The 13,776-nt window shown below is 39.0% G+C and overlaps 1 protein-coding gene across 1 annotated transcript in view; it reads left to right on the forward strand.

Moving 5' to 3' along the window:
- DLD (dihydrolipoamide dehydrogenase) overlaps positions 1-11,294 on the forward strand; it is a 31,226-nt gene extending 19,932 nt beyond the window's left edge. Inside the window, exons 9-14 of the mRNA XM_046020879.1 lie at positions 7,448-7,638; positions 8,246-8,416; positions 8,716-8,905; positions 9,307-9,444; positions 10,349-10,438; positions 10,533-11,294. Coding sequence (XP_045876835.1) covers positions 7,448-7,638; positions 8,246-8,416; positions 8,716-8,905; positions 9,307-9,444; positions 10,349-10,438; positions 10,533-10,598 — 846 coding nt within the window. The 3' untranslated portion in view covers positions 10,599-11,294. The remainder of the gene's footprint in view (positions 1-7,447; positions 7,639-8,245; positions 8,417-8,715; positions 8,906-9,306; positions 9,445-10,348; positions 10,439-10,532) is intronic.
- Positions 11,295-13,776: the final 2,482 nt, after the last annotated feature.

The following is a 13,776-nucleotide window of genomic DNA, read 5'->3' on the forward strand; positions in this document are numbered from 1 at the left end:
GGGGAGAGGGAGACAGAAGCACACTCCCCTCTGCATACAGAGTCTGATGCAGGGCTTGATCCCAGGAACCTGTGATCATGACCTAAGCCAAAAGCAGAGGCTTAACCAGCTATGCCACCCAGGTGTTCCTAAATGCTTTTTTTTTTTTAAGATTTTTTTTTAATTTATTTGACAGAGAGATTACAAGTAGGCAGAGAGGCAGGTAGAGAGAAAGGGGGGAAGCAGGCTCCCTGCTGAGCAGAGAGCCTGATACAGGGCTCCATCCCAGGACCCTGAGATCTTGACCTGAGCTGAAGGCAGGGGCTTTAACCCACTGAGCCACCCAGGCGCCCCTTAAGTGCTTTTTAAGGTTAAATTTAGTAAGACCTTTTTTGTGGCCTAACATGTGATTTGTCCTGGAGAATGTTCATGTGCACTTGAAAAGAATGTATTTTGTTGTTTTTGGATCTGATGTTCTACATGTATCTGTTAGGTTCACCTCGTCTAATGTCTTGTTCAATGACACGATTTCCTTACTGATTTTCTGTTTGATTGTCTCCATTGATGCAAGCCGGCTATCCCCTACTGTTAATGTTACTGTCAGTTTCTCCCCTTATGTCTGTTAATATTTGTTGTATATATTTAGATGGTCCAATATTGGGTACACAGATATTTACAATTGTTCTGTCCTCTTGTTGGATTAATTCTTTATCATTATGCAGTGCCACTGTCTATTGTCATAGTGTTTATTTTCAAGGTGATTCCATCTAATATAAGTATTGATATACTTATATATCAATAAGTATTGGCTTCTTTTCTTCCTTTTTTTTGGCTTCCGTTTGCTTGGTATATCTTTCTCCAATCCCTTCCCTTTCGTCTTCATGTTTCTGTCGGTCTGAAACGAGTCTCTTGTAGGCAGCATATAGATGGGTCTTGTTTTTTTATCCATTCCATCAGCCTATGTCTTGTCATAGTATTTAGACTCTTTACATTTAATTATCAGTAAGTATGTACTTACTGCCATTTTGTTCATTGTTTCCTCAGTTTCTGTAGCTTTTCTTGGTTCCCTTTTTTTCTTGCTCTTTTTCCTTGTGATTGGTGACTTTAATGTTATGGCTTTTTCTCTTTTTTTGTGTATCTGGTGAAGGTTTTTGGTTTATGGTTATCATGTGGTTCACATCTTAAGTATATAGCAGTCTGTATTAAGTTAATGGTCACTAAAGTTTGAGCATTTTCTAAAAGGACTGCATTTTTATTCCCCCACCTTCCATGTTTTATGTATATGTTACTATATTTTACATGTTTTGAGTCCCCTTAACTACTTTTTTTTTTTTTTTTCTTAATTTATAATTGTCCTCATTGAAGCGGGCTGGAGCTGGGAGTTCCTTGGCCTGGAGGGAGATGACTGGAGCTGGTGTGGGCTAGGGGCCCAGGGCTCACTGAGGCAGCAGGCCATTTTGAGTGCCTGGGCCCTGCTCCTGTCTGAGCTATCCATGTGGAGGGGGAACGTGAACAATGGCACTTGTCAGCCTCTCCAGCTCTGGAGAGATTTTCAGTAGTTTCCCCTCCGTTTTGCCCATGCTATAGGGTTAGTAAATGAGCTTTTCTTTTCGGCTCTTTAAAGGATTGTGCTTTTTTGCTGTGCCCAGGGGTGGGCAAATCTGCACAGGGCCCCTCAGTGCTGTCCCTCCTTCCTGTAGTTGGTAATGTTGGGGGTCGGGTTCCTATTGTTACCGTGTCTCAGGCTCTCCACCTGTTCTCTGCGTGGTCCCTCTATCCTTAGTTGTGCAGAAGCTGTTGAGTCATTCCTCGTTCTTCCAGAGGAATTGCTCTCTGTGGACGTGTAGATTCCATCTGTCTTTGGGAGGTGAATTCAGGGTCTTCCTATGCTGCCATCTTGGACACTTCTGGACTTTTATATCTAAGCTCCTATCAGCATCTCTACTTACAGATCTCTCAGATGCTGTATTCAGTACATTAATAACTTAACCTTTCCCTCTTCCTCTCCTCTTTCATCCACAAAGAAACAAAACCAAACCTGTTGCTTTCTTAATATTCTCATCTCAGTGAGTTGTACCACCCTCATCTAGAGGTTTAAGCAGGAAGTTTGGGAATTATCTGTGACTTCTGTCATGTCATCGCACCTCCTGCTGAGTCAGTGGCTCCTAACGTGGTGCCGCAAGATACTATCTCATGAATATGGCCTCCTTTTTTTCATGCATCTCCTTAGATCCCAGTTCAGGCCAGTGTCATTTCTTACCCTAAGTCTCCCTGACTTTCATCTTTTTCTAATCTAATCTCCCTGGAGTGGCTGAAGTCCTCTCTTACAACACGAATGTAATCGTGCTCTTCCATGCTGAAAATCCTTCAATAACTAGTGATAGTCATTAGGATAGCTCCAAAATCTTAATGTTGTTGAAAGGCCAGTGTGATGCGGCCCTGGCTTCAGCCACCAGCCTCATTTCTAGCCCCTCTCCCTCTCAAACTATGTACCAGGTACAGCGAAGTACCAGTTTCTGAACAAGCTACACTCTTTCACTTTCCTATAGGCCTTCTGTTTGGAAAATGCTTCCCTCTACCAGTCTCTGCTCTCAGAGCCTTCCCTGACTACTCCGCTGATGAACTGCCTTACATGCCGTTAGGTACTCTTGCTGAGTTTCCCATTGTATCTGTACTCACTGCAGTATTTATCTCACTTTATTGAACTGAACTTGTTGACTTGTCTCTCTTTATCATCCACTCAAATCATCCACTGCCTGAGGTCAGAGGTCATGGCTGTTTCATTGACTGTGCGTCTTCAGTGCGTAGCACAGTGCTGATACATAAGTAGTCACGTGTTAGCTTTTGTTGTTATTGCCGAGTAAACGTCTGTTGATAAATACGTTTCAGAAGTCAGCTTAGATAGTACTTTTTTAGCCCTTCTTAAGTCCTTTGTTTCTGAGAATGCGCACGTCTTTCTGTGATGAATATGAGAGATTCATATTCGAATCTCTGTGGCTTTCCTTAACATTGCTTACCCAGGTCTTGTAGATCCCAGATTGTTATTTTGTTGTCATCTTCTGATCCAGTCTCATCTGTCAGGATCGCTTGGAAATGGCGTTCAGAACTAATAAGCATGATAATTAGTAAGCATAAATAAATAATAAATAAGCAGGATAATTGAGAGAACTTGTTCTTGATACGGAGTCTGCTTTGTTTGATATAATCCTTTAGGATCAGTTTGATTATCTTTTCCTTTTCAAAGTATGTATTGAGTTTATAGTCAGTTGAAAACTTCACATCTTTTGCTTGAGGAATTTTGAGTTTTTAAATCTAAATAAATAAATAAACCTAAATAAGAGATTTTGAGCCTTTATCCTTGCTTTAATCTGCTGTTCACTTATACCCGTTATTCCAGTCTTTCCCTTTGTCTTGATTTGGTTATTCTTACACTTAACTAATTTTTCTTGCCATGTGTAATTTGTAAATCTGGGAAGCATGTTAACTAAGGCACATGGCCTATCATCTGATCTTATCTAAATTGATTAATGAAACTGTCTCTGGTGTCCTTCACACCATATGAAGTATTTTTTTTTTTTTTAAAGATTTTATTTATTTATTTGACAGAGAGAGATCACAAGTAGACAGAGAGGCAGGCAGAGAGAGAGAGAGGGGGAAGCAGGCTCCCCGCTGAGCAGAGAGCCCGATGTGGGACTCGATCCCAGGACCCTGAGATCATGACCTGAGCCGAAGGCAGCGGCTTAACCCACTGAGCCACCCAGGCGCCCCCCATATGAAGTATTGAAAGCCATCTGACTCTACAGTCTTTAACCTGTTTATAAATGTATTTAAATATCCACTAATCCATTACATCTAAGGGATGTGAAATTTTCTTTCCTTTTTTTTTTTTTTAAGACTTTGCTGATAATAAAAATATCCTACATTATTGTCCAGTTCAGAAAAACCTTCAGAAAATAGTTTACATGACCTGTTTGGAATACTTTTGGTATCTAATGATTATCAGACCATCTGTTTAATTATCTCTTCTAGTATTTAGCAGGGATTGACCTCTGTTCCACATTTCAGTGGATCTTGTTCTTTTCACTTTTGAAAATTTTAGGCAATATATTGCTTGTTCGGCTCCATTTGACAGTTCCCTTAACGCTCATTGAGTTCCCAGAGCTCACTGACTGACAGTGTCTCTGTCATCAGATTATGATCAGATTTGTTTGATTGGAGAGTTAATTTATCAAAAATGAATAGTTTTCTTATCTTAATATTTCCTCTATTCATTCCACTTTGAAAATTGTTCTCATGGGTAGATAAAATTGAGCAAGGAAAAGGAATAACATAGATTTACTTTATTTTTTTGGCAAGTATAATAATATCCCAAAGCAATAATTCTCTTTCTTTCATTTCAGCACTTTTGCCTTAGGATATTTTTATAAGTGTTGGATCATTTTAAAAATCTTAATGTTTTAGGTGTCTTAACCAAATTGGATATTTTTACAAATGTCTTTTTAAAAATTGAAACTTATTAGAGATAACTTTCTAGTAGTCATACTTCTGTCTTTAATTTCTCATAAAGATTATTCGTGTGACTGTCTTTTTATTTTTTCATAGTTAACCTTTTTTCATTCCAGTTTAATTTAGTGCTTAAGAATATAGGTTTTAGAATCAGATTTAAATTTGAATTTTGGCTCTGCCTCTTGATGACTATGTTCTTAAATGAATGAACTTCTCTGAACTAGTTGATTCATCATAAAAATCCCCAATTTAATAAGAGTAATGCCATACAGGATTATTGTTGGGATTTAATGAGGTAAAATACATATAAAACACATAACCCAGGGGTTCCTGGGTGGCTCAGTGGGTTAAAGCCTCTGCCTTCCGCTCAGGTCATGATCCTAGGGTCCTGGGATCGAGCCCCACATCAGGCTCTCTGCTCCGCGGGGAGCCTGCTTCCTCCTCTCTCTCTGCCTGCCTCTCTGCCTAGTTGTGATTTCTCTCTGTCAAATAAATAAAATATTAAAAAAAAACAAAAACCACATAACCCTGTGTCTAGCAGTTGATAAACTCTAATACAGTGCCTGACATCTAGTATCTGGTAGATACTATCAGAGTTTTCCTATTTCTTAGGATTTTGAAATCCATTTTCCTAAAGAATAAGACATTTGTCTAGCTTTCTGTGCTCATTATTCCCTGCTTTGAATTCAAGATGATGCTTCTTACCATTTCCCACTTTCTTACTATTTTTGTTGTTGTTGAAAATGTCGTGATTGTTTTCTTTTTTATGGCTGAATGATATTCCTATGTATGTATACCACACATTTTTAAAATTATTTTTTGAAGTTTAATTGAATGTCATATTAGTTTCAGGTGTACAGTAGTGACTTAGTATACTCTTACTATTTCTTATTTTCTCATTTAGGTTCAGAGGAGTGTATTTTTAACACCTTCATTGAGATACAGTTCCTATATCCCTCCTCACCCATTTAAAGTGTACAGTTCAGTGCTTTTTATTTTGTTTTGTTTGTTTTTTAAAGTATATTCACAGCGTTGTGCAGTTGTCAGCATGATCCTAATTCCAGAGCATTTTTGTCGCCTCAAAAAGAAACCCCATGTCCACTGGCAGTGACTCTGCCTTCCTCCCTTCTCCCAGGCCCTGGAAACCACTAATCTACTTTCTGGGATTGTGGAATTGCCCATTTTTGACTTTTCACATAAACGGAATTCACACAGTATGTGGCCTTTACGTCTCCAGCTTCTTCACTTAGTGCCACGTTCTCGGGGTTCACATGTACTTCGTAACTGTAGAGCCAGATATCCTGCCCTATGGCTAGAGCACACTTGGTGTATCCATTCATTCATTGATGGACATTTGGTCGGTTTCCACTTTGGAACTGTTAAGAATAATGCTCCTGTGAACATTTATGTACAGGTTTCCCTGTGGACATCTGTTTTCATTTCCCTTGTGTGTAAACCTTAGGAGTGGATTTGTTGGGTCACATGGTAGTTCTGTGTTTGGCCTTTCAAGGAGCTCTGTTTGCAGAGTGGCTGCGCTGTCGTCCACCAGCAGAGTGAGTTCGGTTGTCCACGTCCTCCCAGGAGGAGCAGTGGCGCTGTTTTTGATTTGAACCATTCTCGTAGGTGTGTAGTAGTAGCTCCTGGGCATTTCAATTTGTGTTTCTTTAGTGGCTTGTAATGTGGAGTATGTTTTTAGGGGCTGATTTTCCATCTCTGCATTGTCTTTTGTGACATAACCTCTTTAATTATTTCATCTGGTTTTTTATTGGATATGTTATTTGAGAGCTCTTTATGCAAAGACTATAAATCCTTTATCAAAAAGATGTTTTGCAAATATTTTTTCTCCATCTGTGGCTTCTTGGCTCTATGCTTAATACTAGCTATAGAAGAGGAAAAGGTTTTAATTTTGATATAGTCTCATCTTTTATTTTTCTTTCATGGATTGTGCCTATGATGTAGTGTGACCCTAACTCAGGGTCACAAAGATTCTTTACTATGTTTTTGGCCATAAGTTTTATAGTCTTGAGTTTTATAATAAGGTCCATGATTTGTTTTGAGTTAATTTTTGTATATATGCTTGTGATTGGATTTTTAGTGTCGCTGTATTGCCTTTCGTTTACTAAGCTCTTATTCCAAAAATGCAGGAAATTTTTTAAATGAATGCATAAAACTAATTGGAAAGGTAAACTTCTTACTTTAAATTACCAGACAATTTTAATACAAATTCTTGAAAAAGATATGTTCCTTGTTTGTCATATTCTATTTAATGCTGTAAAATTATATTCATCTTGCCTGTTTTATAAAGAGGTATTCAGACATTTTAATTGTTAAAATGTTAAAAAGCAGCATTCAGTTTAAATTACAGTTGGAATGAAAAAGTAAACATGTTTCTGTTGAGAAAATAATATATGAAGCCAGTTTAATATTTTACAAATACCAGTAATTAGTAGGAGTCAGAGGACCTTCTCCTTCTCCTTCTCCTCCTCCTTCAGGACCTTCTATCCCACTTGTCCTCTTCCTGGACCAGATCCCTGTGTAGCTCATTCCCTCTCTTCGTGCACATGTCAGAAAAGCTTTCCCCAATGACCATGCTCTTTAAAATGGTAGCCCTACTCCTTCCAGCAGTCATGGTTCCACTTTCTGTTTTATTTTTCTCTGCGCACTTTACTATCCTCTGCCTCCCTTACCAGAATATAAACTCCGTGGGGGCAGCATTTTGATCACTGATGTGTGCCTGGCATATTGTAGGTGCTCAATAAATGTTGAAGGAATGAACAAATTAATACATGAAATACATGAAACATTTATTTGCCACCGTGTTCATTTTAAACTTTAGAGCTTCTGATATGGACATAGTAACAAGAGACTATCTGACAGTAGATTATTTATGATGTTTCAGTAAATATTTGCTTTAGGAACCTTTATTCTTATTTTTGTGATTTTTAAAAATTGTTATCTACAGGGTTCAGTTTGGCAAAGACTTGGTGCAGATGTGACAGCAGTTGAGTTTTTAGGTCATGTTGGTGGAGTTGGAATTGATATGGAGATATCTAAGAACTTTCAACGCATCCTTCAAAAACAAGGATTTAAATTTAAATTGAATACAAAAGTTACTGGTGCTACCAAGAAGTCAGATGGAAAAATTGATGTTTCGTAAGTATGCTTCATTTGGTTTTGATACGATATCTTGATCTCTGTGCTTAAGGAAAACACTCTTTCAGAATCAGATTTTGTTATGACTTAGGGCCATTTTATTGCTTAATATAACTCTGTATTGCTTATTAAATCTGTCCGTTGAAATTCATGATGAAGTTGATGCTAGAAAATTTAATCGAGTGTTCTCACTGTAATGTGCTTCCTCATGGTATACATTTGGAAATATTTAAACTCAACATTCAGTAAAACTCAGTATTTTTAGATATATAGGGGGAAATCAGTAAGAATATTAGATTGTTTACTGTGTGCCTGGCACTCTTCTTACTAAATATCCCTATAACATAATGAAATTACTTGCCTAAGGTCACACAGCAAGTGAGGGGTGGGGCCATTGCTTGATCTTCTGATTGTAAGACCTATGTTCTTGTTTTTTGTTTTTGTGAGGTTTGAGTGATAGACCTCTAGAGGATTTGTACGTTTTCATTGCATGACTCCTGTTTGTTTAAAGTGTCAGCATCACTCGAGAAACATCTGTTCTTACATTTCTAAGTCTGTCAGTTTCTGTCAATGCTTGATTAATAGTCACACACTATTCATTGTCTAGTATTGAAGGTGCTTCTGGTGGGAAAGCCGAAGTTATCACGTGTGACGTACTCTTGGTTTGCATTGGCCGACGACCCTTTACTCAGAACTTGGGACTGGAAGAACTTGGAATTGAACTAGATCCTAGAGGTAGAATTCCAGTCAATACCAGATTCCAAACTAAAATTCCAAAGTAAGTTGGATAATTATGTGCATTTTCAAAAAACTTAAAAGTTTATTTTAAATACTGTTTTGAAAATAAGACTTGTCATGCTTAAATGCACTGACTTTGGGGAAGAAGAGTAAACTCATCTGTGGAAACAGAAAGAATTGAATGTTTTCATTACCCAGAGATGAGAACCTGAACTCACAGATACCTATTTTGTCTATTTTTTGGTTACTTAGTAACTAGAAACTTCTGTTACTATGGTGTAAGGATGATGAGTAGCTGTGGCGGCAGAAGTTGACTGCTTCTTTTCATCTCTGTGGTAGTATCTACGCTATTGGGGACGTGGTTGCCGGTCCAATGCTGGCGCACAAAGCAGAGGATGAAGGCATCATCTGTGTTGAAGGAATGGCTGGTGGCGCTGTGCACATTGACTACAACTGTGTACCCTCTGTGATTTACACACACCCTGAAGTTGCTTGGGTCGGCAAATCAGAGGAGCAGCTAAAGGAGGAGGTAATTCTGAATGCTGGGGTAGCTTTAATGCCATTGTATGAATTGAGTTAATGACCCTGGTGGCTGAGAATACGCATTTTGAAATTATGTAGAACATTATAAATTGTTTCCTTTGTCGGTAGGTAGCGTAGAGGAGATCATTGACTTGCCTGTCTTCAAAGTGGTTATTCCAGAGCTCTTAGGTTTTCCTTTGAAATACACCCCGATGAACTGATGTTTGTGTTTGCTTGTGTTCGTACCCAGAATGTATCTCATTAGCAAGCAATTTTGGTCTTGCCCTTAATATCCTCTGAAGAGTTGCCTTCTTGGGATTTATTTTCTGAACATATGGTGGATGATTGCTCCAACGGGAATACATTTTTTCAGCGTTTATGTAGGTTCTCATTTTCTTTCTCTCGCAGGGTATTGAGTACAAGGTTGGGAAATTCCCCTTTGCTGCTAACAGCAGAGCTAAGACAAATGCGGACACAGATGGCATGGTGAAGATTCTGGGACAGAAATCAACAGACAGGGTGTTGGGAGCACATATTCTAGGACCAGTGAGTATCCAAAAGCCCCAAACCCCGTTACGATTTCTGGAAAGCGTTGCTGTTTAGACTCAGAGCCAGCTGCTCTTTACATCGTGAGGTCTTTATTTACCAGCAGAAGTTCATGTGTTTCTGACAAGGCGACCAGCAGCACTCTCACGGGCTGGCTTGTCACATCATCTGCTTTCCGTTCTGCAGCTGCCATTATCCTCTTGAAACCTACACCAGGCCCTGTGCCTGCTGAAAACTCTCCAGTGGCCCTTTTCTGCCTTGGGCTGTTACATACAAGGCCCCACGAAATCTGGTCCTGTCTGGCTTCCTGACCTCCTGTCTTTCCACTCTTCCCTTTCGCTCAGTAATTCCCTGCCTCATGGGCCTTCTCTCAGTTTCCTAACAGACCAGTGTTCCCACATCAGCGCCTTTGTGCTTGTGGAACCTGTTGCTTGGAATGCTGTGCCTCCAGGTCTTTGTATGACTTGCTCCTGTTAGGTCTCAGCTCAGATGTTACCTCCTCAGAAGGCCTTTCCTCCCACAGGCCCTGAAGTATGCCCTTCCCCTCGGGATCTGCCGCAGTGTTCTAATAAAACATTGGAGTCCTTAGTCTATAACACATTTTTATGTATACATGCATAATAACTTTAGTGTTCACAGTTGTGGGGGCAGGAGTTGCTCTCCCCATTTTTGAAATGAATAAATGGAATGAAGCACACACGCAGAGCTCGAAGGGACTCAGCCGTAGGATTAAAATCCAGGCCAGCTGACTCTGGAGTCCAAGCTCTTCTCTTCTGTGCCGCCTTTTCTGTTAAGCTTTTCCTGCCTGGAGGCAGTTAGTTAACTGCTCTAGCAGCGAATCCTGTTAGCTTGTGGTTTTTGCCGTGGGACAAAAATAACTTCTTGGTCTGTTCTCTTAATAAAGGGCGCTGGTGAAATGGTGAATGAAGCCGCTCTCGCGCTGGAGTACGGAGCATCCTGTGAGGATATAGCCAGAGTCTGCCATGCACATCCGGTAATTATGGACAACATGCAGAATTAGTGGTTACCTCAGGTTTCTTCTCATCCCCAAGTATTTGGTTTCTAATTTTAAATTTTTTCCCTTACAGACCTTATCAGAAGCTTTTAGAGAAGCAAACTTGGCTGCATCGTTCGGCAAATCAATCAACTTTTAAATTAGAAGATTATATTTTTCTGAAATTTCCTGGGAGCTTTTGTGGAGGTCACATTTCTGAATAGGAAATGTTCACAGCTCCAAGGATTTCTAGGACTGAATTATGAAACTTTTGGAAAGTTTTAATAGGTTCAGAGAGAATGGAATAATCTCATCTATTTTAAAATAAATTGAATATTTTGTTTCAGTGCATTGAAATTGCAGAAAAAAGCTACTTATAGTAGCATCCTGGAAAATTTTCTTCAACCCATATTTTCATGTTGTTTCTGAACGATTCGACTTCACTAAATTTATGTTACATAGCTTTTATCTCTGCTCTTGTAAAGTTGGATTTACTTACATGGATGGAGCTGGCATAGGGTATGTGAGCCAGCTGTGTTTGAAGCAAGGTGATCAAGTTATTTTAAACTTGGTTTTCGTATTGGAAACAGTCACTAGGATCAGATTAAAATATGTATAAACCATACTGATGTAAATAAATGATCTCACTTATTTTATTTAATCCCCAAATTCTTGCAGCTTAGAGGTAGAATTTATGTTTAAATTTTTAAGGACCCATTGAGGTCCGCAGTTTCTAGTTACCCAGTTAGCCAGATTAAGGAGGTATATCTGTGAAATTCAAATATTAAATGAAGACATAACTGTATTACAGCGGGGAATGAAAATACAGAAATAAATAGTCTTAAATATTCATTTACCTGTTGTTTTGAGTGGATGTCAAGATGGTCCTAATATACCTGTAGTGTATATTCTTACCTTACATCTGTTTATTCCTCTTCTAGGCCTGGATGTATCTTTTTACCACACTGGGGGACGACAGTAAGGCATTTAAAAGGTCATTACCCTTTCATCTGTTGTAGTGACACCAGCTAACTGTGGAGCATACACTTTTGGAGACACAGCATATGGAAAATTTAATCTGTTTTCTCCTGTGGCTTTCCAGTGTATCCGTGGCTGGGTAGATGACTTTCTTTAAAGAGTGCTATAAAATCATATTTATCGATTAATGTTTAAGATGGCCAGCTTTTGAAACACTTCAGTAACAAAGTATTAAATGTTAAAATAGGCTTTTGCATATTTTAACTAAATTAAAGAATCAGATTAAGTAGTTCTCAAATCTAGGGTAGCATATTCTAACAAGGAAAAACTAAAAGTACTGGAAATGTATAAACTAGATACTCACTTGATTGCAATTTACAGATCACAGCCTAAGGGAAAGTGTAGAGACTGTAATGTGTCAGCAGAAGGCTATGTGGGATAAGGTACTTTCAATCGCTCAGTTAGAAGGAAAGTTGTTGAGCTGTCCTCAGGTTTTAATTGCATCATCAGTGGGTCGCATTTCCCTTTTTCTTCTATGTCCAGTAGTCTTGGACTGTGTTGATGGTCATGAATGATCCATTATAAAGACTTTGGATTCTCTTACTTACCTCGGAAAAATAGGGAGTTTCTCTCTCAGTGGGCAGTTAACTTGGCTGAACCCCAACTCCATTTTTGCTGGGGGCAGCAGCTGAAACATTTGCCCAGTCATTTCAGCTTTACCTTGGCTGCATTACGTCTGTCCCATGCATGTGTAGTTCATAGGTCAACCGGACGCTGGGCAAATGATATGCAGAGATGGGGGGCCCTCCTCACCATGTGTCTCTCTTCTGGGCCTCCCCCCGCCTTATATTTTAGTTACTCTCATTGCCCCCAACCCAGTCTTCCAATTCCTTAATCAGTAAAACTTGGCTTCTGCCCAGTGTGATACTTGCTGGGACCCAGTGCTGTTCTCGGTCTATCTCCTTTACTTTAAAACATCTGTATTTTGTTCAGATTCTGCAGTAGTCATAGTAGGAGGGCTGGCCTGAGACATGCTACTTTGCCATTAGTGGAAATTACCTCTGTGTTTAAAAATATGAAATCCCAGTATTATGTGAAGTGCTAGCTTAAACTTCAAACATGTTACCTACTTTAGGGAAAGAAATAGAGTGAGAAATAGAATTTAATATGAAGTTCTAGTTATAGAAACACAAAATAGTTAAATATATCTAGGCGGGAATGAAGTTGTGGGTGTAAAACAGATTTTAAATATTCATTTATTATTTACTAAGTTCCCACTATTTTCTTGGCTTGTGAGGGGTGGGAATTAGTTGTCCAGTTCCCTGAGTTAATTAAAATGAGTGATTTTGAAGTAACATCTTTAGTTGTTTAGCTAGAGAGGAATGAGTAGTAGAAAAGACTTCAATTTTAAATAAAATACTTAAAATTAAGGGAAAAAATTAGTTGCTGTAGTAGATAATGAGATAAAACCACTTTGCTAGGTAGTAGGATTTCTGCCTAAATAAAAATGACAAATAATTGCCTTGAAGGACAGGAAGGTTGCCTTATTGTTTAAATTATATCTGTTTACTAAGTTTGGTTCAGGCTGAGCTTCACATGTGGCTGTGTTGTTCATGTGGATGGTGGTTCAGTGCTACCCAGAACTGGTCTCACTCTAAAAATTTCTGAAAAAGACCACTGAGGACTTGGCCTGTTCTCCAGCTCCGCTCTGAGGTTGACATGGGTTTGGCAGTTGGAATACAACTGTTTTCTTTATCCCATGGAATAAGTGATTTTTCTGTGATTGTTTATGCCTCTCGTACGGACCATAGCAGAGAATCTCTAGTTTGTGAAATCTAATAAAGCCAGTATAAATACTGGGAAGTCACAGTATCATTTTGTACTTTGATTGGCACTGCTCAGTTGGCCGGAGCAATGTTCCTGAACTCTGACTGGATTTCATTTCAGCCTTCCCCCTCACCACCTAGAATAAGGCCAGGATTGTTCACACTTAAAAGCCACAGTTTACCCTCCTGATTTTCTAAAAATTGCTTTTTGTTCTCTTTCCCAGAGCAGGGAATCCTTAGAGGAATTTAGAGATTGGAGCCACTGAGTAGCCACTGAAATGGTGAAGGGCAGGGAGGACCTCAGGCTATATCCTTCACCTACCCCCCCCACCCCCCGCCTCCCCACTGGGAGGTGATTTGGGGGCAGATGTGTGGTGGATATTGACTTAGCAAACATGATAGATTGTTTACAGACAAAATAGAAATCAGGTCCTGTGAAGGCAGTTTGTTTATAAAAACCATTTTACATTGAAAATATCCTTGCTTCAAGGAAAATATCCTTGCTTCAGTAAAATTTAAGAATTATCCCAAATA

Source organism: Meles meles, chromosome 10 (genome assembly GCF_922984935.1).
Source record: "Meles meles chromosome 10, mMelMel3.1 paternal haplotype, whole genome shotgun sequence".
Classification (NCBI taxonomy): Eukaryota; Metazoa; Chordata; class Mammalia; order Carnivora; family Mustelidae; genus Meles; species Meles meles.